The 27,070-nt window shown below is 42.9% G+C and overlaps 1 protein-coding gene across 1 annotated transcript in view; it reads right to left on the minus strand.

The window, feature by feature from the left end:
• LOC139411724 (A disintegrin and metalloproteinase with thrombospondin motifs 7-like) overlaps nucleotides 1–27,070 on the minus strand; it is a 167,589-nt gene that overhangs the window by 47,334 nt on the left and 93,185 nt on the right. The window contains exons 14-16 of the mRNA XM_071158396.1: nucleotides 26,293–26,413; nucleotides 25,390–25,634; nucleotides 15,399–15,546 (exon numbers count right to left, since the gene is read on the minus strand). Coding sequence (XP_071014497.1) covers nucleotides 15,399–15,546; nucleotides 25,390–25,634; nucleotides 26,293–26,413 — 514 coding nt within the window. The remainder of the gene's footprint in view (nucleotides 1–15,398; nucleotides 15,547–25,389; nucleotides 25,635–26,292; nucleotides 26,414–27,070) is intronic.

The following is a 27,070-nucleotide window of genomic DNA, read 5'->3' on the forward strand; positions in this document are numbered from 1 at the left end:
GAGGGAGGGGGAGGCACAGCAACCCCTGGGAGAGGGAGGTGGAGGCACAGCAACCCCTGGGAGGGGGAGGTGGAGGCACAGCAACCCCTGGGAGAGGGAGGTGGAGGCACAGCAACCCCTGGTAGAGGGAGGGGAAAGCACAGCAACCCCTGGGAGGGGGAGGCACGGGGGGAAATGACATCATATAAGAGACTGGGAAAAGGGAAGCCAGATGGTGGGAAGGGTCAGTGGGTAACAGAGACGTAGATTAGAGGGATGTTCAGGAGCATGTCTGATGTATTAGGTGAACCACAGGTCCCTCACATAATGGATTCTGCAGAATGAAGCTCACAACATTTTGCTCGTAACAGTATGTTGATAAAAGAAATGTATATTTACACTCCTACGCGGCTTGAATAGAACCCCTGGGCTTTCCTAAGAAAGTCAGAACAATAACCTGAAGGGTGGGAACCAGTCATTTTATACCCAGAACTCACCAGGTGTAATGCACTTAAACTTGTGAATACTGCACAAGATATCGTAAACGGACCCCTGCTATGATAGGAAATGAAACATTCAGTGACAGCTATAGCAAACTATCATGTTCTGATATGATAAACACAGAGCAATGCCAATCTCTATCTCAGATTTACTCCACTATAATTGGGGAAAGAGGGAACTTATCCAGACAGTCTAAACGATGTTACATTGCGCCAGAGACAGAATATGTCATCTACACTGAGTATACAAAACATTAAGAACACCTGCTCTTTCCATTACATACACTGACCAGGTGAATCCAGGTGAAAGCTATGATCCCTTATTGAGGTCAGTTGTTAAATCCACTTCAAATCAGTGTAGATGAAGGGGAAGAGATGGATTAGAGAAGGATTTTTAAGCCATGAGACATGTGTATGTGTGCCATTCAGACAGTGAATGAGCAAGACAAAAGATATAAGTGCCTTTGAACGGGGTATGGTAGTAGGTACCAGGCGCACCGGTTTGTGTCAAGAACTGCAACGCTGCTGTGTTTTTCACACTAAACAGTTTCCAGTGTGTATCAAGAATGGTCCACCACGCAAAAGACATCAAGCCAACTTGACAATTGTGGGAAGCATTGGAGTCAACATGGGCCAGAATCCCTGTGGAACGCCTTGTAGAGTCCATACCTTGTCGAATTGAGGCTGTTCTGTAGGCAAAAGCAGGTGCAACTCAATATTAGGAAGGTGTTCCTAATGCTTGGTATACTCAGTTCATTTTTAATCTGAAATCTGTGTGAACACAAGTCACTTGGCAAAGCTAGGACATCAAGTCGACGAGGTGCAAAGACAGTCTTCCAAGGCAAGGCAATGATCTCTTGAAAGGCCATTTGGCATAAAAGTCATCTCTGCTATCCACATCAGTTTATATGGGATAATGTAATCACAAACCAGAGGAGAGTCAGAGAGTACTGTGTACAAGCAGACTACAGTCCAACTACAGTAGGAGGCATGTCATCAGCCGCCTACATAGAAATACCAAGAATTCACCACGGCTCAGTATTCCAAAGAAGAAAGCCATTAAGCCATCATGGTTATAACAGAGGACAAAGATGCTTCAGGATAATGACATCACAGTTCGGTGCGATTCTTTAGAAAAAAATAATTGACTTAGTCAAAGATACACTTTAGTAGAGGCATTCAGCTACAGTTGTTGTAATTGCTTTTTTTTGTCCTTGTTATAATGAAAAACAGCATGCAATGTGGGGTCGTTACTAGTTGAATTAAATGGATTTGTTAGTTTTGTGACGTTACTTTTTGTCATCTAAATTCCTATATAAAAGGGCACAGAGGGGCAGTGTGTTGAGCACTGAATGATAAAGTAAAGAAATAGGTTAGTCTGTGTAGTGAAATGGAAGGAAACAACTTAACATTCTTCAGGCAAGAAGAATGATGCCAGCACACACACATTAAATATCCTGCATTTGTGAAATTCAAATCGAGCCTCCAATCTCCAGAAGGCTCAATTTTTTTTAACCCACTTATTGTTAAATTGCAATACTCCTATGAGTACCCGCTAAAGAGACAGGCTCTTAGTCACTTCAAGATTGTTCATAGAATTTGAAGACTGTATAGAGAAGCAAGACCATCTGTGCTCAAATTCCAACCTCAAACGGCCTAAAACTGAATTAATCACAGAAGCGTCTCTTGTGAATAAAAAGATGGTGCCTGAGCAGATGTCAACACATCAGAATTTGGTGCAGCTTTTTACCAGGGTAGGCCTCATCCTGCATTAATCTATACTGCTAAATGGTCTCTCCAAACCCATGATTTACAGTGGGATGTTAATTGTCCACATGTTGCCTTCCATGGCAGAAGATTCATTGTAGACAATTGGTCATCATCATTATACTATAGGAAAAATAAATCACAAACAGAAATTCTAATAAGTATTCAGAGGATTCTTTTCCACTAACTTGCCCATTCAAATCAAATTTGACTTGTCACACACGCCGAATACAACAGACCTTACAGTGAAATACCAACAATTCAGTTTGAAGAAATAAAATAAAAAGTTAATCATTAAAGAGCAGCAGTAAAATAACAATAGAGAGACTATATCTAGAGGGTACCGGTACAGAGTCAATGTGCGGGGGCACCGGTTAGTCGAGGTAATTGAAGTAATATGTACATGTAGGTAGAGTTATTAAAGTGACTATGCATAGATAATAACAGAGAGCATCAGTGTAAAATAGGGGGGGCAATGCAAATAGTCTGGGAAGCCATTTGATTAGATATTCAGGAGTCTTATGGCTTGGGGGTAGAATCTGTTTAGAAGCCTCTTGGACCTAAACTTGGTGCTCCGGTGCCACTTGCCGTGTAGTAGCAGAGAGAACTGTCTATGACTAGGAAGGCTGGAGTCGTTGACCATTTTTAGGGCCTTCCTCTGACACCGCCTGGTATAGAGGTCCTGGATGACAGGAAGCTTAGCCCCAGTGATGTACTGGGCTGTACACACTACCCTCTGTAGTGCCATGCTGTCGGAGGTCGAGCAATTGCCATACCAGGCAGTGATGCAACTCGTCAGGATGCTCTTGATGGTGCAGCTGTAGAAATTTTTGAGGATCTCAGGACCCATGCCAAATCTTTTCATTCTCCTGAGGGGGAATAGGCTTTGTCGTGCCCTCTTCACGACTGTCTTGGTGTGCTTGGACCATGTTAGATTGTTGGTGTGGTGGATGCCAAGGAACTCGAAGCTCTCAACCTGTTCCACTACAGCCCCGTCGAGGAGAATGGGCGCGTGCTCGGTCCTCCTTTTCCTGTAGTCCAAAATCATCTCCTTTGTCATGATCACGTTGAGGGAGAGGTTGTTGTACTTGCACCATACGGTCAGGTCTCTGACCTCCCCCCTATATGCTGTCTCGTCGTTGTCGGTGATCAGGCCTACCACTATTGTGTCATCGGCAAACTTAATGATGGTGTTGGAGTCGTGTCTGGCCGTGCAGTCATGAGATATTCTTAGGTTTTGACCTTAAACTCATTTAATAAACGAGTGAACAAAACAAAAAGGGTCGTTCCATGAAGTCTAATTTGTAATTATCTTTGGGAATTCAGCCACATCATGCCAGTCTTCAATCATAGTAATGAATGACACATGCACTCAGAGGCATACAGATGCCCCAACTGGCATGAGTTATTCCAATTTAACACGTTCAAAATCCCAAGTTGTCATCTCATCTCCAAATTCTAAAACTGGACTGCACGCCTGGTAGACAGTGAATCGCAATGCTGTGGTCAATACCAAATAAGTAATTAGTTGCTCCTCTAGACCAATCAAAAGTTGGGAACCAGTGAGGCAAGACTGAGGTAATTTCGGATCTCTTTTCTGGCCCCTTTTTAAACCTGGGATCAAACTCTGAAGGAGTTTAAACACAGCATATACAGGAGAGAGCCTACAGTACATTACATAAGCCACAACTAATGATAATGAACAATTTGTCTTTCCTCCAGGGTAGGATGATGAAGATTTATACTTGGAGTATTGGCAAAAGTCCTATATAAACACTGGGCCTATTGGGACTGCCCTAGACACGCTGGGCAGAAACTCATTTTCTATGAGAAAGATGAGATGAATACTAGCAGCATGTTGTTCACTTCTCCCCAAGCTAAGGGGGATCCTCAGCAATGATCACTGAGAACATCTAAACAGTGGGGCGCTTCAGTAGTTTTGTTTTCTTCACACTGATTTACATGCCCCACATCTGTGAAGACTTTCGGAAGTTCAATAGCCTGACTACAAGATGCTGCTCTCTCTAAGCCCTAATGCAGAGTACCAAGGAACTTAAGCAACCTCTTCCTCAGTCCACGTGGGGTAAGTCAGGCTGAAAGTGAACAACATTAGCATTCTGTGCGATCATCACTTATCAGGAAAGATGCTGGTTGAGTAAATAGCAAGCAGAGCAGACACTGAAAACAATAACCAACTATACTGAACAGAAATATAAAACGCAAAATGTAAAGTGTTCCATACGTACAAAAATCTTCTTTCTCTCAAATCTTGTGCACAAATTTGTTTACATTCCTTTAAGTGAGCATTTCTCCAAGATAATCCATCCACCTGACAGATGTGGCATATCAAGAAGCTGTTTAAACAGCATGATCATCACACAGGTGCACCTTGTGCTGGGGACAATAAAAGGGCACTCTAAAATGTGCAGTTATTTTTCACACAACGCCACAGATGTCTCAAGTTGAGGGAGTGTACAATTGGCATGCTGACTGCAGGAATGTCGACCAGAGCTGTGGCCAGAAAATGTAATGATCATTTCTCTACCATAAGCCACCTCCAAAATTGTTTTAGAGAATTTGGCAGTACGTCCAACCGGCCTCACAACCGCAGACCACTTGTAACCACACCAGCCCAGGACCTCCACATCCGGCTTCTTCACCTGCGGGATCGTCTGAGACCAGCTACCCGGACAGCTGATGAAACTGAGCAGTATTTCTGTCTGTAATAATGCCCTTTTGTGAGGAAAAACTCATTCTGATTGGCTGAGCCTAGCTCCCCAGTGGGTCGGCCTGGCTCCCATGTGGGTGGGCCTATATCTCCCAGGTGCACCCTTGGCTGCGCCCCTGCCCAGTCATGTGAAATCCATAGATTAGGGCCTAATTCATTCATTTAAATTGACTGATTTCCATATATGAACCGTAAGAGGGTAAAATCGTTGAAATTGTTGCATGTTTGATTTATATTTTTGTTCAGTATAGAATAGGTCAGGTCTGATTCAGAGTGATCAAGACAGCTCTCTCTCAAGTGTCTTGAGTATCGACTCAACAAATAATTGCAGCGAATTGAAAAGGAAAGAATAAACAGTGCATCTGTCTTGACAATGCCAGATTGGAAATATAGCCCCCCCCCCCCCCCTCCTTAGTAGCTCTGACTTTGCTGATTGCCACTTTGAGGAAAACCTGTACTTACTATGACTGTGATATGTGGTTGTGGTTGTCCCACATAGCTATTTTCAGATGAATGCAACTGTAAGTCTCTCTGGATAAGAACGTCTGATAAATGACTTAAATGTCAAAATAAACATATCCATCAGCTAACAAACAATGTATTATGGATGAAAACCCACAAGAAACAAATAACAAAATAAACCATATTCACAAGAAGCCGTCGGGGAGTAATATTTTGGGGCACCTGCTGTCTTAAAAATGCCCTTTAAACAGTTACGCAATGCTCTCATTATTGCATTATCTCTCCCGTCACTGGCTAGGGCAAATGTGCCCTATATCCTGAGGTAGAGTGTAAATGCTACAAACACATAACAGATAGGACAGTTGACACCGGAATATCTGTGAAACATTTGCATAATGCAAGCACACAAGAGTGTGGTCAGATAACCCCTTTGACCTCTGGTTGCGTTGCAGACAAAGGACTAATTGAGACTTCTCTACTCGGGGACATAGATATGAATAACTCAAAGGACACACACCCAGTCTGGGCTAACAGACTGCTCTGAATACCTCTCAAAGGACACATACCAAGTCTTTGCTAACAGACAACTTCAGTACGACAAGAGGCTGGACATCAAACATAACCTAACCTTAGTAGAATCATATCCGTTTAGTGGTCTGCCATTGCCTGTAAAATATCATAAAAAATGGTATGTAGCCTTCCATGTCCCTTATATAATTGCAGCATAGGACTATACTGTAACACTGGAAACACTGAAAAGACATTGATTGTTAACTGTAAGTGGATGGGACAGGCCCACTGGAACTCATTAATATGCCAACTGCGAGAGCTTCCAGGAAGAGACTGAATAAATACAGAGGCTCAAGCCAAGTACAAATGTTGGATATTCACTTCCATTCAAAAGTTTGGGGTCACTGAGAAATCTCATTGTTTTTGAAAGAAAAGCAAAAAAATTTGTCCATTAAAATAACATCAAATTGATCAGAAATACAGTGTAGACATTGTTACACTCCTGTGTTCCAATGGCACGATGTGTTAGCTAATCCAAGTCTCAATGTCAACAGTGTAGAAACGACTCTGGGATGCTGGCCTTCTAGGCAGAGTCGCAAAGAAAAAGCAATATCTCAGACTGGCCAATAAAAATAAAAGTTTAAGATGGGAAAAAGAACACAGACACTGGACAGAGGAACTCTGTCTAGAAGGCCAGCATCCCGAAGTCGCCTCTTCACTGTTGACGTTGAGTCTGGTGTTTTGCGGGTACTATTTAATGAAGCTGCCTTGTTTAAAGTAAATTTTCTTTCCTCGTTAATGCATTTGAGCCAATCAGTTGTGTTGTGACAAGGTAGGGGTGGTATACAGAAGATAACCCTATTTGGTAAAATACCAAGTCCGTATTATGGCAAGAACAGCTCAAATAAGCAAAGAGAAACGACAATCCATCATTCCTTTAGGACATGAAGGTCAATCAATCTGGGAACATTTTAAGAACTTTGAAAGTTTCTTCAAGTTCAGTCCCAACAACCATCAAGAACTATGATGAAAATGGCTCTCATGAGGACCGCCACAGGAAAGGAAGACCCAGAGTTATATCTGCTGCAGAGGATAACATCATTAGTTACCAGCCTCAGAAATTGCAGCCCAAATAAATGCTTCACAGAGTTCAAGTAACAGACATCTCAACATCAACTGTTCAGAGGAGACTGCGTGAAATCCGGCCTTCATGGTCGAATTGCTGCTAAGAAACCACTACTAAAGGACACCAATAAGAAGAAGAAACTTCCTTGGGCCAAGAAACACGAGCAATGGACATTAGACAGGTGGAAATCGTTCCATTGGTCTGATGAGTCCAAATGTGAGATTTTTGGATCTAACCACCGTGTCTTTGTGAATAGGTGAACGGATGAGTAGGTGAACGGATGATCTCCGCATGCGTGGTTCCCACCGTGAAGCATGGAGGCGGAGGTGTGATGGTGCTTTGCTGGTGACACTGTCTGTGATTTATTTAGAATTCAAGGCACACTTAACTGGCATGGCTACCACAGCATTCTGCAACGATATGCCATCCCATCTGGTTTGCCCTTAGTGGGACTATCATTTGTTTTTTAACAGGGCAATTACCCAACACACCTCCAGGCTGTGTAAGGGCTATTTGACCAAGACGGAGAGTGATGGAGTGCTGCATCAGATGACCTGGCCTCCACAATCACCCGACCTCAAATTGAGAATGTTTGGGATGAGTTGGACCGCAGAGTGAAGGAAAATGTGGGAACTCCTTCAAGACTGCTGGAAAAACATTCCAGTTGAAGCTGGTTGAGAGAATACCAAGAGTGTGCAAAGCTGTCAAGGCAAAGGGTGGCTACTTTTAAGAATCTAAAATATATTTCGATTTGTTTAATAATGTTTGTGTTACTACATGATTCAGTATGTTATTTCATAGTTTATGTCTTCACTATCATTCTACAATGTAGAACATAGTAAAAATAAAGAAAAACCCTTGAATGAGTAGGTGTGTCCAAACTTTTGACTGGTACTGTGTACACACACACCTCTTGATTTCATCCATATTTTGCTGCGTTGGTCTTATTCTAAAATGGATTAAACTGTTTCCCTCCCCACAATCTACAATCAATACCCCATAATGACAGAGCAAAAACAGTTTTTTACACATTTTTGCTAACTTCTACAATTTTTTAATGTAAATTTTGCATTTGCATAAGTATTCAGACCCTTTACTCAGTACTTTGTTGAAGCACCTTTGGCAGCGATTACAGCATTGAGTCGTCTTGGGGATGACACAAAGCTTGGCACACCTGTACTTGGGGAGTTTCTCCCATTCTTTTCTGTAGATCCTCTCAAGCTTTGTCTGGATGGGGAGCATCGCTGCACAGCTATTTTCAGGTCTCTTCAGTGATGTTTGATCGGGTTCAAGTCCGTGCTCTGGCTGGGCCACTCAGAGACTTGTCCCAAAGCCACTCCTGCATTGTCTTGGCTGTGTGCTTAGGGTTATTGTCCTGTCGGAAAGTGAGCCTTCAGCCGCAGTCTGAGGCCCTGAGTGCTCTGGAGCAGGTTTTCATTAAGGATCTCTCTGTACTTTGCTCCGTTCATCTTTCCCTCGATCCTGACTAGTCTCCCAGTCCCTGCCGCTAAAAAACATCCCCACAGCATGATGCTGCCACCACCATGCTTCACCGTAGGGATGGTGCCAGGTTTCCTCCAGATGTGAAGCTTGCTATTCAGGCCAAAGAGTTCAGTCTTGGTTTCATCAGCCCAGATAATCTTGTTTCTCATGGTCTGAGAGTCCTTTAGGTGCTTTCTAGCAAACTCCAAGTGGTCTATCATGTGCATTTTAATGAGGAGTGGCTTCCGTCTGGCCACTCTACCATAAAGGCCTGATTGATGGAGCGCTGCAGAGATGGTTGTCCTTCTGGAAGATTCTCCCATCTCCACAGAGGAACTCTGGAGCTCTGTAAGAGTGACCATCGGGTTGTTCGTCACCTCCCTGACCAAGGACCTCTTCCCCCAATTGCTCAGTTTGGCCAACCAGCCAGCTCTAGGAAGAGTCTTGGTGGTTTGAAACTTCTTCAATTTAAGAATGATGGAGGCCACTGTGTTCTTGTGGACCTTCAATGCTCAGAAATGTTTTGGTACCCTTCCCCAGGTCTGTGCCTCCACACAATCCTGTCTCTGAGCTCTACGGACAATTTCTTCGACCTCATGGCTTGGTTTTTGCTCTGACATGCACGGTCAATTGTGGGACCTTATATAATAGACAGGTGTGTGCCTTTCCAAATCATGTCCAATCAATTGAATTTAACACAGGTGGACTCCTATCAAGCTGTAGAAACATCTCAAGTATGATCAATGGAAACAGGATGAACCAGAGCTCAATTTCAAGTCTCATAGCAAAGGGTCTGAATACTTAAAGGTATATCTGTTTTTTATTTGTATTAAATTTGCTTTTCACATTGTCACATGTGTAGTTTGATGAGGGAAAAAAAATATTTAATCAATTTTAGAATAAAATAAATGTGGAAAAGGCCTGAATACACTACACAACATTCAATGGTTCCAGATGGCGGCTATGTCAAACCTTTAAATGTATAATCTTAACCTCACCCATAACCCTTAACCTAACCTTCTCCAAATTAGTCATTTTAGAACAAATTCCTATTTTCAATGACGGCCTAGGAACAGTGGGTTAACTACCTTGTTCAAGGGCAGAACGACAGATTTTTTACCTTGTCAGCTCGGGGATTTGATCTTGCAACCTTCCGTTTACTAGTCCAACGCTCTAACCACTAGGCTACCTGCCACCCCGCCCCTATGCCTAACTTAAAAGATGTGCTATGCAGAAATCGCTCTGCCCTTTCCTAGTTGCTAAAATTCTAATAGTTCGCCTAATTTCAGTTTATGTGACAAAACAAGCAAGTATAGTGTAGAGAATCATTGTACCATCTAAGCTGTTGTGAAATATATTTGACATAACCAAAAATATTGTATTTTCAGCTGTTTGAAGCTGATGTACAAAACCGAAAGTAAAATACGCAAAAACAAAACGAGAAGCATAGAAATAGCACATAAAGAACAGTCCTGCAGCTTCTCAGACTTGCCTCCAATGAGAATGACAGATCTATAACTCCTATTTCTATGTCAATTTTATCCGGACGCCCAAAAAGTTACATATTGCAGCGTTAACCTTTGGATCTGCCAGCTGAATATCCACTTCCTAAATCATAGCCTTCACTGCCATTCAGAATAGTGATTGAATAGTCAATATTCAGTGACATAATTAAATAACCAGTTCGGCCAGAACAGTATTTATGCTGCAGTCAAAAGCTGTGGATGTTTGTGGAGTCTGGTCATCGCCCTCTGCTCTCCTGGCGATTAAGCTGCGACTCTCTCCATTGCAATGCCCTCCTAACTTCAGAACACCACTGTCAGGACACCGCTGTTAGATAGGTGGCAGAAAGAAAAGGAACAGAAAGTTTGGGAAACTTCTTCCAAAACCTATTTCAGTGAGTCAGACAGCCATGATGCAGACAGATGGTCTTATTCCTAGAGGCACTCTTGGGAAACCGAAGGAGTATCAGCCCACAACATTGCCTTTTGCTAAAACCATTTGGGACTTGGATGCAAACCATTTACCCTTCATTCTAATTAACTCAATACGTATCCAATCGGAAAGTCAGACTGCGTTTCAACATGGCACCTTTGAAAGTGCCAGTTACACATTAGCAGACTTGTCTTGGACGAAATGGCCAATTAACTTTCTCCCTTTGGAAAGGCCAAAAGTATCCCTTTACACGGTTTGAAAATGGCAGATTTGGACACCAATAAGTACCGAAATTAGAAGTCAGTGGCTGTACAGTAACATGCTATACATGACGTCAGAGCTCAGTGTCTGTTCAGTAACATGCTATACATGACGTCAGAGCTCAGTGTCTGTTCAGTAACATGCTATACATGACGTCAGAGCTCAGTGTCTGTTCAGTAACATGCTATACATGATGTCAGAGCTCAGTGGCTGTACAGTAACATGCTATACATGACGTTAGAGCTCAGTGGCTGTACAGTAACATGCTATACATGACGTCAGAGCTCAGTGTCTGTTCAGTAACATGCTATACATGACGTCAGAGCTCAGTGTCTGTACAGTAACATGCTATACATGACGTCAGAGCTCAGTGTCTGTACAGTAACATGCTATACATGACGTCAGAGCTCAGTGTCTGTACAGTAACATGCTATACATGACGTCAGAGCTCAGTGTCTGTACAGTAACATGCTATACATGACGTCAGAGCTCAGTGTCTGTACAGTAACATGCTATACATGACGTCAGAGCTCAGTGGCTGTACAGTAACATGCTATACATGACGTCAGAGCTCAGTGTCTGTACAGTAACATGCTATACATGACGTCAGAGCTCAGTGTCTGTACAGTAACATGCTATACATGACGTCAGAGCTCAGTGTCTGTACAGTAACATGCTATACATGACGTCAGAGCTCAGTGTCTGTACAGTAACATGCTATACATGACGTCAGAGCTCAGTGTCTGTACAGTAACATGCTATACATGACGTCAGAGCTCAGTGGCTGTACAGTAACATGCTATACATGACGTCAGAGCTCAGTGTCTGTACAGTAACATGCTATACATGACGTCAGAGCTCAGTGTCTGTACAGTAACATGCTATACATGACGTCAGAGCTCAGTGGCTGTACAGTAACATGCTATACATGACGTCAGAGCTCAGTGTCTGTACAGTAACATGCTATACATGACGTCAGAGCTCAGTGGCTGTACAGTAACATGCTATACATGACGTCAGAGCTCAGTGTCTGTACAGTAACATGCTATACATGACGTCAGAGCTCAGTGTCTGTACAGTAACATGCTATACATGACGTCAGAGCTCAGTGGCTGTACAGTAACATGCTATACATGACGTCAGAGCTCAGTGTCTGTACAGTAACATGCTATACATGACGTCAGAGCTCAGTGTCTGTACAGTAACATGCTATACATGACGTCAGAGCTCAGTGTCTGTTCAGTAACATGCTATACATGACGTCAGAGCTCAGTGTCTGTACAGTAACATGCTATACATGACGTCAGAGCTCAGGCTCTCCGCTTCACAGCTGTTGTTTTGTTTGTCGTTGTTGTCTGAGTAAGGGAAATGCTGTCAATTAAGATGACTCAATGTATTTTGAAAGTTGAGAATCATAATGAAATACAAGCAAGCCAAACACCTCTGACTCCAGATGTGCACTTCATATATCTATTAGTTTTATGATATGTAGTGTCAACATTTAGGATCACTATGTCTGATGTACAGTTACAAGATGCATTATACCCCGGGTTGCCCTGAACAGAATGAGCCTGTGTTTGTTGTATTGTAAAGAAAATGTTCCACGGACCACACATCTGAATGCACTCATGACTCCATTCTATGTGCACCAAAATGACCACCTGCTTCTCTGAATTGCCTTGTGAAAGCCTAATACTGTAAGATCATATTTTATCATTTAGCTAGTCATGTTGGCAATAGAAGCTTTCAAACGATGTCCACCTGACCCAGATCGTGATTTATAATGGATCGTGTTTGAATCGTTTAGACAACAACAGCAATTGTGTGAAGGCGCGGATGCTGGGCCGTGTTCCAAAGAGTGTGTGTTCTAATTCCTCATTGACACAGCTAGGAGAGCTCACAAAGCACCTCATAGACTGAGTCATAAACGTGTGTTGAAATGACTTAGGAACTGTGCACCCTTTGGAGAGGTTTGTGGCCACTTGGAGACGCCAATTAGACTTCTCACTCAAACTCCTGTCATTATTGTGCCTTATGTTGCACCTTCCCCAAATTCTCCAAGAATATTCTTATGTTACTGACTGTATCCAGAGCATTTTCAGATTTCGTTTTGAACAAATGCGACAGAAAAGTACAAGTTAATTTAAAATGCACATCGAATCAACAGTGTGAGGTTTGAATTCAGTCTTGTGTTAGGTGAACTGTTTTGTCCTCACCTTTAGTCTAATAATGTTCCCATAAATGCCAAACTGTTCCCTTTCCATTGCTACCATGGTTGTGCATTCCATATTTCTTCTGTGAGAAACATTTCAGTGTGGCCCTCTCCATACAGGCCAATTCCCAGGAGTGTAAAAGGATAGGCGATGCAGAGGTTACTTCTCATAAGTCATAGAATCCTTGCAGCATATCAGTTTTCCACTCCATTTAACAGGGTCTTTTTTAAGGCAGCACAGTCAATGTAATTACTGAATTACTACACAGCCTTTGATCCCTGAGAGTCATATTCCAGATGAGGGCAACTTGATTAAAAACCGTTTCATCCTTTGCAGAATTTCGGTGAGAGCACATTCAAGTACCTTTTGGTTGACTTTAATGACGAGTTAATAATTAATTCTGTCCTGTTTAATAATTGATTCTGGCCGGCAGGATTTGCGAGCCAGAAGACACTTTATAACTACTGAATAGCAAAGCATTAGAATAAGAATAGTCTGTACATTAAGATTCTTTACTCATCCAAACCATTTGTAATCGATTATCATGTGGTTGCTTTCTGGTTCAACTGAAGAAGGTTAGAGACCCAAGAGAAATACGCATAGAGGTATACAGGAGCACATCACAGAAAAACATCAAAGACTTTTTTTAAACTTTGACATGATATAAAATGCAATCTGGACAAGCATTACCACCCAATTTTCCTTCCACTACTACTACTAATTATGTGTAACTGCATCACTCCATGACCCTTAAGCCAGTTTAAGTAAGAAAACTCAGGTAATATTATTCAGAAAACATTAATAACATAATGAGGGATTTTCCTGTCGATCATTGCATATGCTAAAAAATTCACTACAATTTAAAGTTTTAAATATGCGTTCCACCGGGACTAGTTAAAGTAAGAAACTGTCAAAGTATTTCCTGTAAAAGTAGATGGAACAAGATGACTGGATGGTTCAATGAATACAGTAGAGTAAAAAAATAAAAAGAGTGGCAGTGATTTCCACGTTCTGTCGAGTGATTGAAGCTTGTTGTTACTGTGTGGATCGAAATTACCCCATGTGAGACTTGCTTCTTTGAGGTAGAAAGACGTTTTTCTCATAGCCTGTGGAAATTCACTGCTACAGTAAGCAATGTAAGGAATTCTCGAATACCTGGTGAAAGCTCTCTTATACAAAAGTATCCTTTTAAACTTCAAACTTACCATTAAGGAAGGCAGTGTTGGATTACTCTCAAATCAGAATAATTAGCTGGAAATGTTTTCCTCCGAGTATGACTATGTTGCATCTTTGAGGGGTTCATGTCGGTTCAATGTTTCCTTCAGAGGGTGATGAGTGAATCATGCTCAACAATAATCAGCCACGAAATTCAACAAGGCCTTGTATTAGAAATACCCTCCATTCAGGGATTCCACGCTGTTGGCATCCTTCACTACCCACTCAGGGATTCCATGCTGTTGGCATCCTTCATTACCCTCCACTCAGGGATTCCATACTGTTGGCATCCTTCACTACACTCCACTCAGGGATTCCATGCTGTTGGCATCCTTCACTACCCTCCACTCAGGGATTCCATGCTGTTGGCATCCTTCACCGCCCTCCACTCAGGGATTCCATACTGTTGGCATCCTTCACTACCCTCCACTCAGGGATTCCATACTGTTGGCATCCTTCACTACCCTCCACTCAGGGATTCCATGCTGTTGGCATCCTTCACTACCCACTCAGGGATTCCATGCTGTTGGCATCCTTCACTACCCTCCACTCAGGGATTCCATGCTGTTGGCATCCTTCACTACCCTCCACTCAGGGATTCCATGCTGTTGGCATCCTTCACTACCCACTCAGGGATTCCATGCTGTTAGCATCCTTCATTACCCTCCACTCAGGGATTCCATGCTGTTGGCATCCTTCACTACCCACTCAGGGATTCCATGCTGTTGGCATCCTTCACTACCCTCCACTCAGGGATTCCATGCTGTTGGCATCCTTCACCACCCTCCACTCAGGGATTCCATGCTGTTGGCATCCTTCATTACCCACTCAGGGATTCCATAGTTTCACCACAACACCCTTTTAATGTTGTTGGTTGTGACTCACGCTAAAATAATAATGTTCTTGGTTATGACTCAAACTAAAAGAGTAATAAACAACAATTAACCTCCAATATACTTTATAAAGAAATCAAGACCAAAGTTGGATTCACACCTGGGTCTTTAAAAACGTCATTTTAGAAAGTTCAAAGCTAAAAACCGTTGTCCAGGTTTTAATTATCTAGTGAAGTAGTACATTGTAACATGACCCATAAGAGACTAAGCAAAGCCAGTCATGCATGATAACCTGGATTTGTTGTAAATAGTAGGCCAGTAGGATATAATGAACTACATCTCTGGGTAAACATCCATAGTAGCCAACCACCATTATTGGTGTCTTACCTGTCCCGCAGGTGGCACTGCACTCAGTCCATGAGCCATACTTCCAGAAGAAACCGGGGATAGGGATGTCATTGTCTGAGTCCAGAAGAGTCTCTCTATGAATGGTGTACTCATAGCGCACCCCTGGGTTGGTCTCCTGGAAGAGTAGCTGTAGAACACATAGGATCAATCAGAATGAGACAGTCGAGACAGCATGAAAACAGACAGCACGAGACAGACAGCACGAGACGAGACAGATGCCATGAGAGACGAGACAGATACCATGAGAGACGAGACAGATACCATGAGAGACGAGACAGATACCATGAGAGACGAGACAGATACCATGAGAGACGAGACAGACAGACAGCATGAGACAAACAGCATGAGATAGACAAGACAGACAGCATGAGACAGACGAGACAGACAGCATGAGACAGACGAAACAGACAGCACGAGACAGACAGACAGCATGAGACAGACGAGACAGACAGCATGAGACAGACGACACAGACAGCGTGAGACAGACGAGACAGCATGAAACAGACGAGACAGCATGAGACAGACGAGACAGACGGCATGAGACAGACGAGACGTCATGAGACAGACGAGACAGCATGAGACAGACGAGACAGCATGAGACAGACAGCATGAGACAGACGAGACAGACGGCATGAGACAGACAGACAGCATGAGACAGACGAGACGGCATGCGACAGACGAGACAGCATGAGACAGACGAGACAGCGTGAGACAGCATGAGACAGCATGAGACAGCATGAGACAGACGAGACAGCATGAGACAGACGAGACAGCATGAGACAGACAAGACAGCATGAGACAGCATGAGACAGACAAGACAGCATGAGACAGACGAGACAGACGAGACGGCATGAGACGGCATGAGACAGCATGAGACAGCATGAGACAGCATGAGACAGCATGAGACAGCATGAGACAGACGAGACAGACGAGACAGCATGAGACAGCATGAGACAGACGAGACAGACAAAAGCATAAAACACACAAACTAAAAGTTCAAACAGTCAACAAGTCATTGCTTACTTCGGATCACATATTTCTTGAAGTGAGTGATGTTGAAGGGTTTGTTGTTTGGTGTGTACTGTGTGTGTGTGTACTATGTGTATGTGTCATGCTGTGCAGTGGTATGGGGGGGGGCATGTATTTTGGGGAGTGTGTGGAATGTGCTCATGTTAGTGGTTTGAGGTGTGTGTGGCTAATATGTATTTAGGAGATTGGATTGGGTGGTGGATGATCCCACAGGAGGGGGGCATATTCCAGCCAACAGCACAATCACGTCCCAATTTCCACTTTAATTTCTGGACCAAGCATCATTGGGAGGCCCTGAGCTGATCTCAGCTATCCAAACAGACAGGATGTAAAGTTAGAACAGGTCAGCTTCGGACAGCACCGGGAGACTGCCAGGGCACAGAGTCTGTTGGCTGTGATACCCAGTGATACGCTGCCTGTACCCTAATCTTGCACAGGCAGTAAGCAATAACTCATGTTGCATACTTCATAGAGCAGGGCTCTCCAACCTTTTCTAGCATGAGAGCTACTTTAAATGAAACATGTCCCAAGCTACACATTCTTTCTAGCTTTCAAGTAGGAACATTCTTCTTTTCTCTCCCCTGCAACTCTTCACTAGGAGAAAGTAGTGCACTGTTTTCTGTCAATATACCTGGTAAAATAATGGTTAATAAACAACTAATGGGGGCCCTATAAAATCTGCAACCCCCCCCCCCCCCCCCATTATGTTTTATAGTTTCACAAATTATGTTCAGTTAAAAATGTCCTGGTTTTTCACTCTTAAAATTACTTTGATTCATAGAGAAACAACGAAATTGGATGTTCTGAGTTCATGGTTCGGGCCCCTTAGTTCCAGTGAAGGGAAATCGTAATGCTACAGCATACAATGACGTTCTAGAAGATTATGTGCTTCCAACTTTGTGGCAACAGTTTGGGGGAGGCCCTTTCCTGTTTCAGCATGACAATGCCCCAGTGCACAAAGCGAGCTCCATACAGAAATGGTTTGTCAAGATCGGTGTTGAAGAACTTGACTGGCCTGCACAGAGACCTGACCTCAACCCCATCGAACACCTTTGGGTTGAATTGAAACGCTGACTGCGAGCCAGGCCTAATCGCCAAACATCAGTGCCTGACCTCACTAATGCTTGTGGCATGGAAGCAAGTCCCAACATCTAGTGGAAAGCCTTCCCAGAAGAGTGAAGGATGTTGTAGCAGCAAAGGGGGGGACCAACTCCATATTAATGCCCATGATTTTGGAATGAGATTTTCGACGAGAAGGTTTCCACATACTTTTGGTTATGTAGTGTACTTCTGCCAGGTAAGCCTACTTTGCAGTTAACATTTAATTGAGAAGGTTTTTGGGAAAGTATTTCTGTCAGCCCACAAGATGGTTACCACATCAACTGGCTACACACAGTGATAGACCAAAGCACGCACGACACAGACAGACATAATGCTGGAAATGTATTGACAGATACTGTGCTAGGTTTGGCTTTTTAAGACAATAGTGGCTAACCAGGGATGGGATAATGTCAATGTTGCATTGATTAGATAGTAATGTGACCGTCCTACAAGACAAACTTCAAATGTCACTCACAACAAAGGGAACTAACAAAGAAAATCGCATTGACAACCAAAATAAAACCAAAAGGGGCTCAAAGGAAGTTCAAATCAAATGCTATTGGTCACATACACATGGTTAGCAGATGTTCATGCGAGTGTAGTGAACTGCTTGTGCTTCTAGTTCCGACAGTGCAGTAAGGTCTAACAAGTAATCTCACAATTCCCCAACAACTACCTAATACACACAAATCTAAAGAGATGGGGCCTCCCGGGTGGCGCACTGGTCTAAGGCTGTGGCACTAGAGATTCTAGGTTCAAGTCAAGGCTCTGTCGCAGCCAGCTACGACGCTTTCAGTTTAGCGCGAAAGTCGCCATCCATCCATGGTTTTTGGTTAGGGTAGGTTTTGATAGTCCCAGTGGGTACAACATCTCCAATGCACTTCCTTATAAACTCACTCACCGAGTCAGCGTATAGATCGATGTCCTTCTCTGAGGCTGCCTGGAACATTTCCCAGTCCACGTGATCAAAACAATCTTGAAGCGTGGATTCCGATTGGTCAGACCAGTGTTGAATGGTTCTAGTCAAGGGTACATCCTGTTTGAGTTTCTACCTATAGGACGGTAGAAGCAAGATGGAGTCGTGGTCGGATTTGCCGAAGGGGGAGCGGGGGAGGGCCTTGTATGCATAGCAGAAGTCAGAGTAGCAATGGTTCAGGGTATTGCCCGTGCGGGTGCTGCAATCAATATGCTGATAGAATTTAGGTAGCCCTTAGGTTCTGAAAGACACCCATGTTTGTGCCCACTAAAAAATGGCAAAGCCACTAGTAAGGGGTTAAGGCTATCGACTCTGTCAATCACCACATTCTTATCGGCAGACTCGACAGCCTTGGTTTCTCAAATGACTGCCACGCCTGGTTCACCAACTACTTCTCAGACAGAGTTCAGTGTGTCAAATCGGAGGGCCTGTTGTCCGGACCTCAGGCATTCTCTATGGGGGTGCAACAGGGTTAAATTCTCGAGCCGACTCTTTTCTCTCTATACATCAATGATGTTGCTCTTGCTGCTGATGATTCTCTGATCCACCTCTACGCAGACGACACCATTCTGTATACTTCTGGCCCTTCTTTGGACACTGTGTTAACTCACCTGACGAGCTTCAATGCCATACAACTCTCCTTCCGTGGCCTCCAACTGCTCTTAAATGCAAGTAAAACTAAATGCATGCTCTTCAACCGATTGCTGCCCGCACCTGCCCTAAAGTCCAGCATCACTACTCTGGATGGTTCTGACCTGGAATATGTGGACAACTCCAAATACCTAGGTGTCTGGTTAGACTGTAAACTCTCCTTCCAGACTCACATTAAGCATCTCCAATCCAAAATTAAATCTAGTATCGGCTTCCTATTTCACAAAAGAAAGCATCCTTCACTCATGATGACAAAAATACCCTCATAAAACTGACTATCCTACCGATCCTTGACTTCGGCGATGTCATTTACAAAATAGCCTCCAACACTCTACACAGCAAATTGGATGCAGTCTATCACAGTACCATCCAAAGCCCCATATACTACCCACCACTGCGACCTGTATGCTCTCGTTGGCTGGCCCTTGCTTCATATTCGTCACCAAACCCACTGGCTCCAGGTCATCTATAAGTCTTTGCTAGGTAAAGCCCCGCCTTATCTCAGCTCACTGGTCAACATAGCAGCACCCACCCGTAGCACGCGCTCCAGCAGGTATATTTCACTGGTCATCCCCAAAGCAAATTCCTCATTTGGCAGCCTTTCCTTCCAGTTCTTTGCTGCCAATGACTGGAACGAATTGCAAAAATCACTGAAGCTGGAGACTCACATCTCCCTGACTAACTTTAAGCACCAGCTGTCAGAGCACCTTACAGATTATTGTAACTGTAAATAGCCCTTCCAACTACCTCATCCCCATATTGTTCTTCTTTTTTTCCTCCTTTGCACCCCAGTATCTCTACTTGCACATTCATCTTCTGCATCTATCACTCCAGTGTTTAATTGCTAAATTGTAATTACTTCGCCACTACTTATTGCTTTTCCTCAATAATCTTACCTCATTTGCACACAGTGTATATATACTTTTCTATTGTGTTATTGACTGTACGTTTGTTTATTCCATGTGTAACTCTGTGTTGTTGTTTGTGTCGCACTGCTTTGCCTTATCTTGGCCAGGTCACAGTTGTAAATGAGAACTTGTTCTTAACTGGCCTACCTGGTTAAATAAAGGTGAAATAAAAACAACAACAAAAAATAATTACCTTCACTGCCATTCAGAATAGTGATTGAATAGTCAATAATAAAAAAAGACAACCATGTGGATGAAAGTTGGCAAAGCCACTAGTAAGCAATGGTGGAAAAAATACCCAATTGTCATACTTGAATAAAAGTAAAGATACCTTAATAGAAAGTTACTCAAGTAAAAGTGAAAGTCATCCAGTAAAATACTACTTGAGTAAAAGTCTAAAAGTATTTGGTTTTAAACATACTTAAGTATTAAAAGTAAATATAATTGCTAAAATGTATTTAAGTATCAAAAGTAAACGTACAAGTATAAATCATTTAAAATGTCTTATATAAAGCAAACCAGACAATTGTCTTGTCCTGTCCTGCTAAGCATTCAAAATGTAACAAATACTTTTGGGGGTCAGGGAAAATGTATGGAGTAAAAAGGTACATCATTTTCTTAAGGAATGTAGGAATGTAGTGTAAAAGATGTCAAAAATATACAGATACTCAAAAAAAACCTACTTAAGTAGTACTTTCAAGTATTTTTACTTAAGTACTTTACACCACTGCTAGTAAAGGGTTCTGAAAGGCACCCATGTGGGTGACCACTGAAAGTTGGCAACGCCACTAGTAAACTGTTCTAAAAGACACCCACCATGGACGGCCCACTAGGTTTTCCCTCAGACTAAAAGACACCCACCATGGACGGCCCACTAGGTTTTCCCTCAGACTAAAAGACACCCACCATGGACGGCCCACTAGGTTTTCCCTCAGACTAAAAGACACCCACCATGGACGGCCCACTAGGTTTTCCCTCAGACTAAAAGACACCCACCATGGACGGCCCACTAGGTTTTCCCTCAGACTAAAAGACACCCACCATGGACGGCCCACTAGGTTTTCCCTCAGACTAAAAGACACCCACCATGGACGGCCCACTAGGTTTTCCCTCAGACTAAAAGACACCCACCATGGACGGCCCACTAGGTTTTCCCTCAGACTAAAAGACACCCACCATGGACGGCCCACTAGGTTTTCCCTCAGACTAAAAGACACCCACCATGGACGGCCCACTAGGTTTTCCCTCAGACTAAAAGACACCCACCATGGACGGCCCACTAGGTTTTCCCTCAGACAAAAAAAGACACCCACCATGGACGGCCCACTAGGTTTTCCCTCAGACTAAAAGACACCCACCATGGACGCCCACTAGGTTAACCACATCTCTCAAGCTTCACTGGAGCGCTGGGCCGGCCTCTTTTAAATATCACCTGGGCTTGCACAGGTGAAACACCTTCCGACTAACAAGATGGACAAACTAGCACAGGTGTAACACATACATACTTACCAATCTTTACCATCTTTGCTAATTTCACTGTCACTGTCGTGTTAGGAGCTGGAACAAGTATATTTGTTTTCAGGCCAGATGAAACCCCAAATTCTGGCCTCCACTTTCACAGATGCCTCGTGTCTGATTGGATCATTCAAATCTACTAAAAGCATTGACAACCGCAGCATTAAAAAGAATAGCCGACAGCATTACGTTGCAGTGTATGAATGATGTTACCATGGTAACTCCGCAGCACTCTGTATGCTGTAACTCTCTACATGTTGATCTCCAGAGTCTAGATTTGAGTTTAGGTTGTGAAATCTGTTATTGGATCACGGTGAAATAACTAAGTGGACTTCAGGAATCATATTGGAATGGAGAAAACATGACAAAGTCAAAGCACAAAGTGTTACGTCTGACTATCAAGTCATGTCACAGTGAGTTTGACCATTTTATACAGAGTTAGAAGTGAAACACTGGCCGTGATATCTCTTCCACGTGGGATAAATAATTACATGACGCAGACTAAACAGAATTTGAGACAGTGGCTGTCAAGATATGCGCTTGCCTATGACAAATGATTTTCCCAAAGAACTGTCATTTGTCATTCACAGTGACAGCACAGAACAAAACGTTGTGGCTCCACACAATTCATCTTTGTTTTTACTGTCAATGTATTGCTGCTGATTTAAATCATTGTTATTAGAATCAGCTCTAGTCAGACGATTGAAGATCACTTCAGGCAAACTGGGAAACAAGCAAGCAATATTTGATTGAACAATATAAATCTTCTAACGCTTTTTGCCCAAAACTGACATCAAAGCGGGTTCTCATGGGACTAAGTGATACACTGACAATTCTGAATAAAGCCCACTGATATAACACATGATTCCGTAAGCAGTTACTAAGGCATATGCTATCAACAAGCCAAAAGGAATACTCAATTAGTCATGAATAATTGTGATGAGTTGCATGTATTCGAATATAATCACAGCCACATTTTCAATCCAGTACATTGTCTTTCACCATCAAAAGGTCATGGATAATATTTTGGTGGGTACTTGGCATGAAGCTAATTCATTTGTCTTCCATCTTATGCTAGTACAGAAAGTAGATCCACATCTAGTTAATGGGTTGTCAGCAGAAGCAGAGGAGTAAAGTAAATGAATCAAGCTCAGACAAGCAAGACTGGCAGAAAGTGGAGTGTAATATTATTATCTTATCCGATTTTAAAGAGTCTGTTTACACTTGGCTGTGATTATCGCTCAAAATTTAATGAACATCCTTGTCTAAGTGAAATGCAAATGTGTTTTCTCTGTACAACGTGTTGCCAAGGTTTATAAAAAATATTTTTCCAGTTGTCCCCAAACCCCATGGTAAATGAGTCCAATCTACCAGACACCTTACCTCCCTAGTGATATCTGAAACATGACAGTCTGAGTGCCACTTCAAGTCAGACACACGGGGTAAAGTGGTCAAATGGGACATATAAAGCCCATCCACGCCAGACCCTCCATCACCATCTCCAACATGAGATGAGACAAACACCTGAAGAACGCTATGGAATCCAGTTCCACAGGGAACGCTCCTCATCTCCAATATCTATCAACGCTCAGCAAACACCATGGTTACGTGTTTGCCCTTTGAACCCTCTTTTTGACACATCCTTCGCCCTTCCCTCAAGTCATTGACTTTTCTGTGTGTCACTGGAAGCTTGTTACAATGAACTGTAGGGTCCATTTGAGAGGACTTAACAACCGAGATGCCACTTCCCTGATCCTGTGTTTGGACAGGCTGACACACTTAGGTGATGAATGAGCTTTGTGCAAGACGGGTAAACAGTGTGAGCAGACAGTTGACACTAATGGAAAGGTAAAGCTGGGATCTGGGGAGTCGGCTCAACAGCTGTTCTCTCCACAGGGTTTTACTTGGACAAGGTGCAAATATTTATTTTGAAAGGTATTTGTCTCTGAAAGGCATTCCAAAACGGTTCCTCTGGAGACGGAGATAGGAACATTGAATTTTGAGTGGCACATGTCCCAAAACAAAAGCATTTAGGCTGAGATTGTCACGGGGCCTTGTGACGGGCTAAATGATTTGGAAATCATCTGTTTCCATTGTGTCCTCACAGTGAGATAGAGACGCAAGGGAATTTTATCGCTAAATGTTCAAAAATAACATGGTAGATTGTTAAGTTGTTTCAGTGCTGCGCTGCGTGTGACCGTCATACAGTTATGTACTCATGATCAATCATTTCTCACTTGTTGATTATAGGTTTCCACTTACTGCTGAACATAACACAACTACAAGTCATCACACATGGTGCACTTACCTCACACAGGTGGTCTCATTAGAGTTCATAACAAAAACATTGAACCATCAGTGAGAAACCACCACACAAACACTAATTTGGTGTGAGGGAGAGAAAGTTTAGCATCAACTCGTGAGAGGGAAAAAGAGAGAGAGAGAGAGAGAGAGAGAGAGAGAGAGAGAGAGAGAGAGAGAGAGAGAGAGAGAGAGAGAGAGAGAGAGAGGCTATTAGTAGACTCCAGCAGTGCCAGTGAGAGAAGAGGTCAACATGACATCAGTGCCAGTACTCATCTCCCTGTCCACTGTCTGTGGTCCAACAGACAGACAGAAGCTGTCCCCCTACCACCCCTACCCTGGTGGGCACCATGCCAGGCTAGGGGGGCTTCAGATCCCCACAGTGGGACAAAGCCCTTTATCTGCCCCCTGGTACAGCCTCCACCACCTGGCCTGGTGTGGGCGTTTCCCGGTAGAAAACTGATTGTCTAGCCCATCCTCCTCTAGGCCGCTGATTGGCTAGCTCATCCTCCTCAGGGAGATGACAACGTGTTCTATGAGAAAATAGCCAGCGTTTTTGAAACCGTCGGTTTGAGATGGGTTTTTTTAAGTGCATTTTTTCTCCAATTTATGCTTCTGCCAGAAATAAGAGTACAGGACGAGTCAACAACATTATGTAGATATGAGTTAACAGATAGGAGTTAAAAGTGAGACTTTCACTGGGCAGTCAGCTACATTAAAGTCTAAAAACAGGCATTGAGATCGTTGCTCAGTTGTTGTGATGCCTTTGTACGGGTGTAGCTGTGGATGAATTTACTGTACATGGGGGGAATTTGTAATGACAGGCAGGATAGAATACGGCACCACCATTCGAAACGAAATGGCTTCGACCAAAAAACCCTTCTCTTTTGTAGCCATAACACAAAAGAATTCTCGCTGGATGAGAATTGTACAGATTCAAAGTGGATTCTCTCAAGGTCAACAACAAACAATTCTTGGAAACTGTACCCTTCGTTTTGCACAGGTTGGCACAGCAGGGTTAAAGTCTTTGAAATAACACAGCCTTTGAAAGAAGAGACATTTATTTAATTACTGTAGCTCTGTGTAAACATCTACACTGCCTGAACAACCAAACCCTGTTTAGGAATAATTACTTATAATCAAAAGTGAACATCATCTTAGATCTCCATGAAACTAGAACCAGAGAGCCAATCATGCAAAATAGAGTTTAATTGAAAAGAGATGTCCCGGTTTGATTAAAGAATACTAAAACAAAATAAATGTGTGTAAGTGAACATTTTGTCTGTTTACGTGTGGTTTTTCCTGGATAACATCTCTCAAGTGGAAGGTATTTTAGATAAACAAACCATGCAATGCTTGTTAAACGACAGTTCGGAGTATTTGGCACATGCTGTATGTGTGGTTCGGAGTATTTGGCACATGCTGTGTGTGTGTGTGTGTGTGTGTGTGTGTGTGTGTGTGTTTGTGATGCACGAGTATGTGATCCTACCTGTATCCACACTGGCTCTAGGGTTGGTCCAGGGGAGGTCAAGTTCTCCAGTTGTCCTGTCCTCTCATAGGTGAACACCGTCCCCGCTGCCTTGTATTCCCCATTCCATTGGATAGTCCAACCGCCGTTCAGGAAGTACTTTCCGGGGTCGTCACTCCGGAGAGCCAAGAAATTCCCAGCCTCAGCCACCTCCTCGATACGAATTTCCCGAGCCCCCTCTGGAATCAGCCCAATGTCCACATACCCTGGGAGACAGACAGGGGGGTCCAGAGGGGCTGTTCAACTTCCAACTCTACTACCCTCGGTACACTTTACTTTTCTCCTTTTCAATTTGACCTAGTTTATTGTCTTTTAATCCACCCAGCTTGATACCTTCTTAATACCTCCACAAAAAGGGACTGATGTCAGACTTGTGCTTTGAAGTCTATGGAAATATAATACTATACCACCAAACATTTGGTTGATTATGAGACAGAAACTTGAGATGCAGTACATGACCTAGTTCACATTCAAACTGACAGCTCAAACCAAGCTACAGGACACTGACAACAATACCCAGTGTACAGTACACTGTCTATCACTTTAAAAACCTGTTCCAGGGTCAGTCTGGTTTTTTATCTCATAATGGTTAAGGTTCCGATTGAGGTGAGGAGAGCTGATCCTATATCAGTAGACGTTCTCCAGAGATTCTTTTTTTTAATACTTTCACTGTTGAAAAGGTGGTATCTCAAGTATAAATACAGTAAAGTACACACCAAAGGGTAAAATGTGCCATGTCACGACATACAGAACCTTGACCACCTATTGGGATGTGCCTTTTGTTAAGTAAATCAGGAGTTAAATGAGGTGAAAAAGGAGACTGGAGGGCCACTTTAAGTGAAGAGAGTAGCATGAGTCTCATACCAAGCCCTTCGCTCTCCTCAAAGGTCTTCTTTACAGTCTCACAAGTAGACCCGTTGCCATGGCAAACCCCACAGCGATCCTCCACCGCGTTGGAGTCAATCTCATAGTCACACCCCACATTCTGAAAAGATCAAAACAAAGCAAGAACCTGCCGTTTCATACTACATAACGATTGAACTGACAGCAGAGAAGAATGACAGGCCTTCAGCAGAGAATAAAGGATAACCTAAAATGGATGCCACGCATTACAGTGTATGGTGTCCATTTTAGGACATCAGTACGTCTTTGGGTTCCATCTTTAGGGTTCACCGGAATCATATTAAGATAATTTGAGGACAAAATAATGTACTCGCACTGAAACAAAAGTATCCATCAATACGTCCACTTTGCAGCAAAACATTCACAATTTGTATTTTTTTCTAAAATAATCATTGTGAATACTATAATAATGTATAATAATATAATCACTATAATAATGTTGTGAAAATATAGTGTACAAAATGAAAATTTATCAAAGAAAGTTTCTATATTCAAATTCACAGTTCTGCTAGATAATCATCTCCCCATTTATTCTGTAGTCACTGAGATATTGAAAAACGAGTTGTCTGAGGTGATGCAGGAAATTAACAACAAACAAAGAAAAAAATGCTGAGGAAGCACTAAGCACAAGGCAGGACAATCTCCTGTAGTGTGATAGGACTCTGGAATTAGCATTTGATAACTGGCTTTTACCACAACCACATTGTGTCCCCACTACATCTAGTAACCACATTATCCA

Source organism: Oncorhynchus clarkii, chromosome 6, assembly GCF_045791955.1.
Source record: "Oncorhynchus clarkii lewisi isolate Uvic-CL-2024 chromosome 6, UVic_Ocla_1.0, whole genome shotgun sequence".
NCBI lineage: Eukaryota > Metazoa > Chordata > Actinopteri > Salmoniformes > Salmonidae > Oncorhynchus > Oncorhynchus clarkii.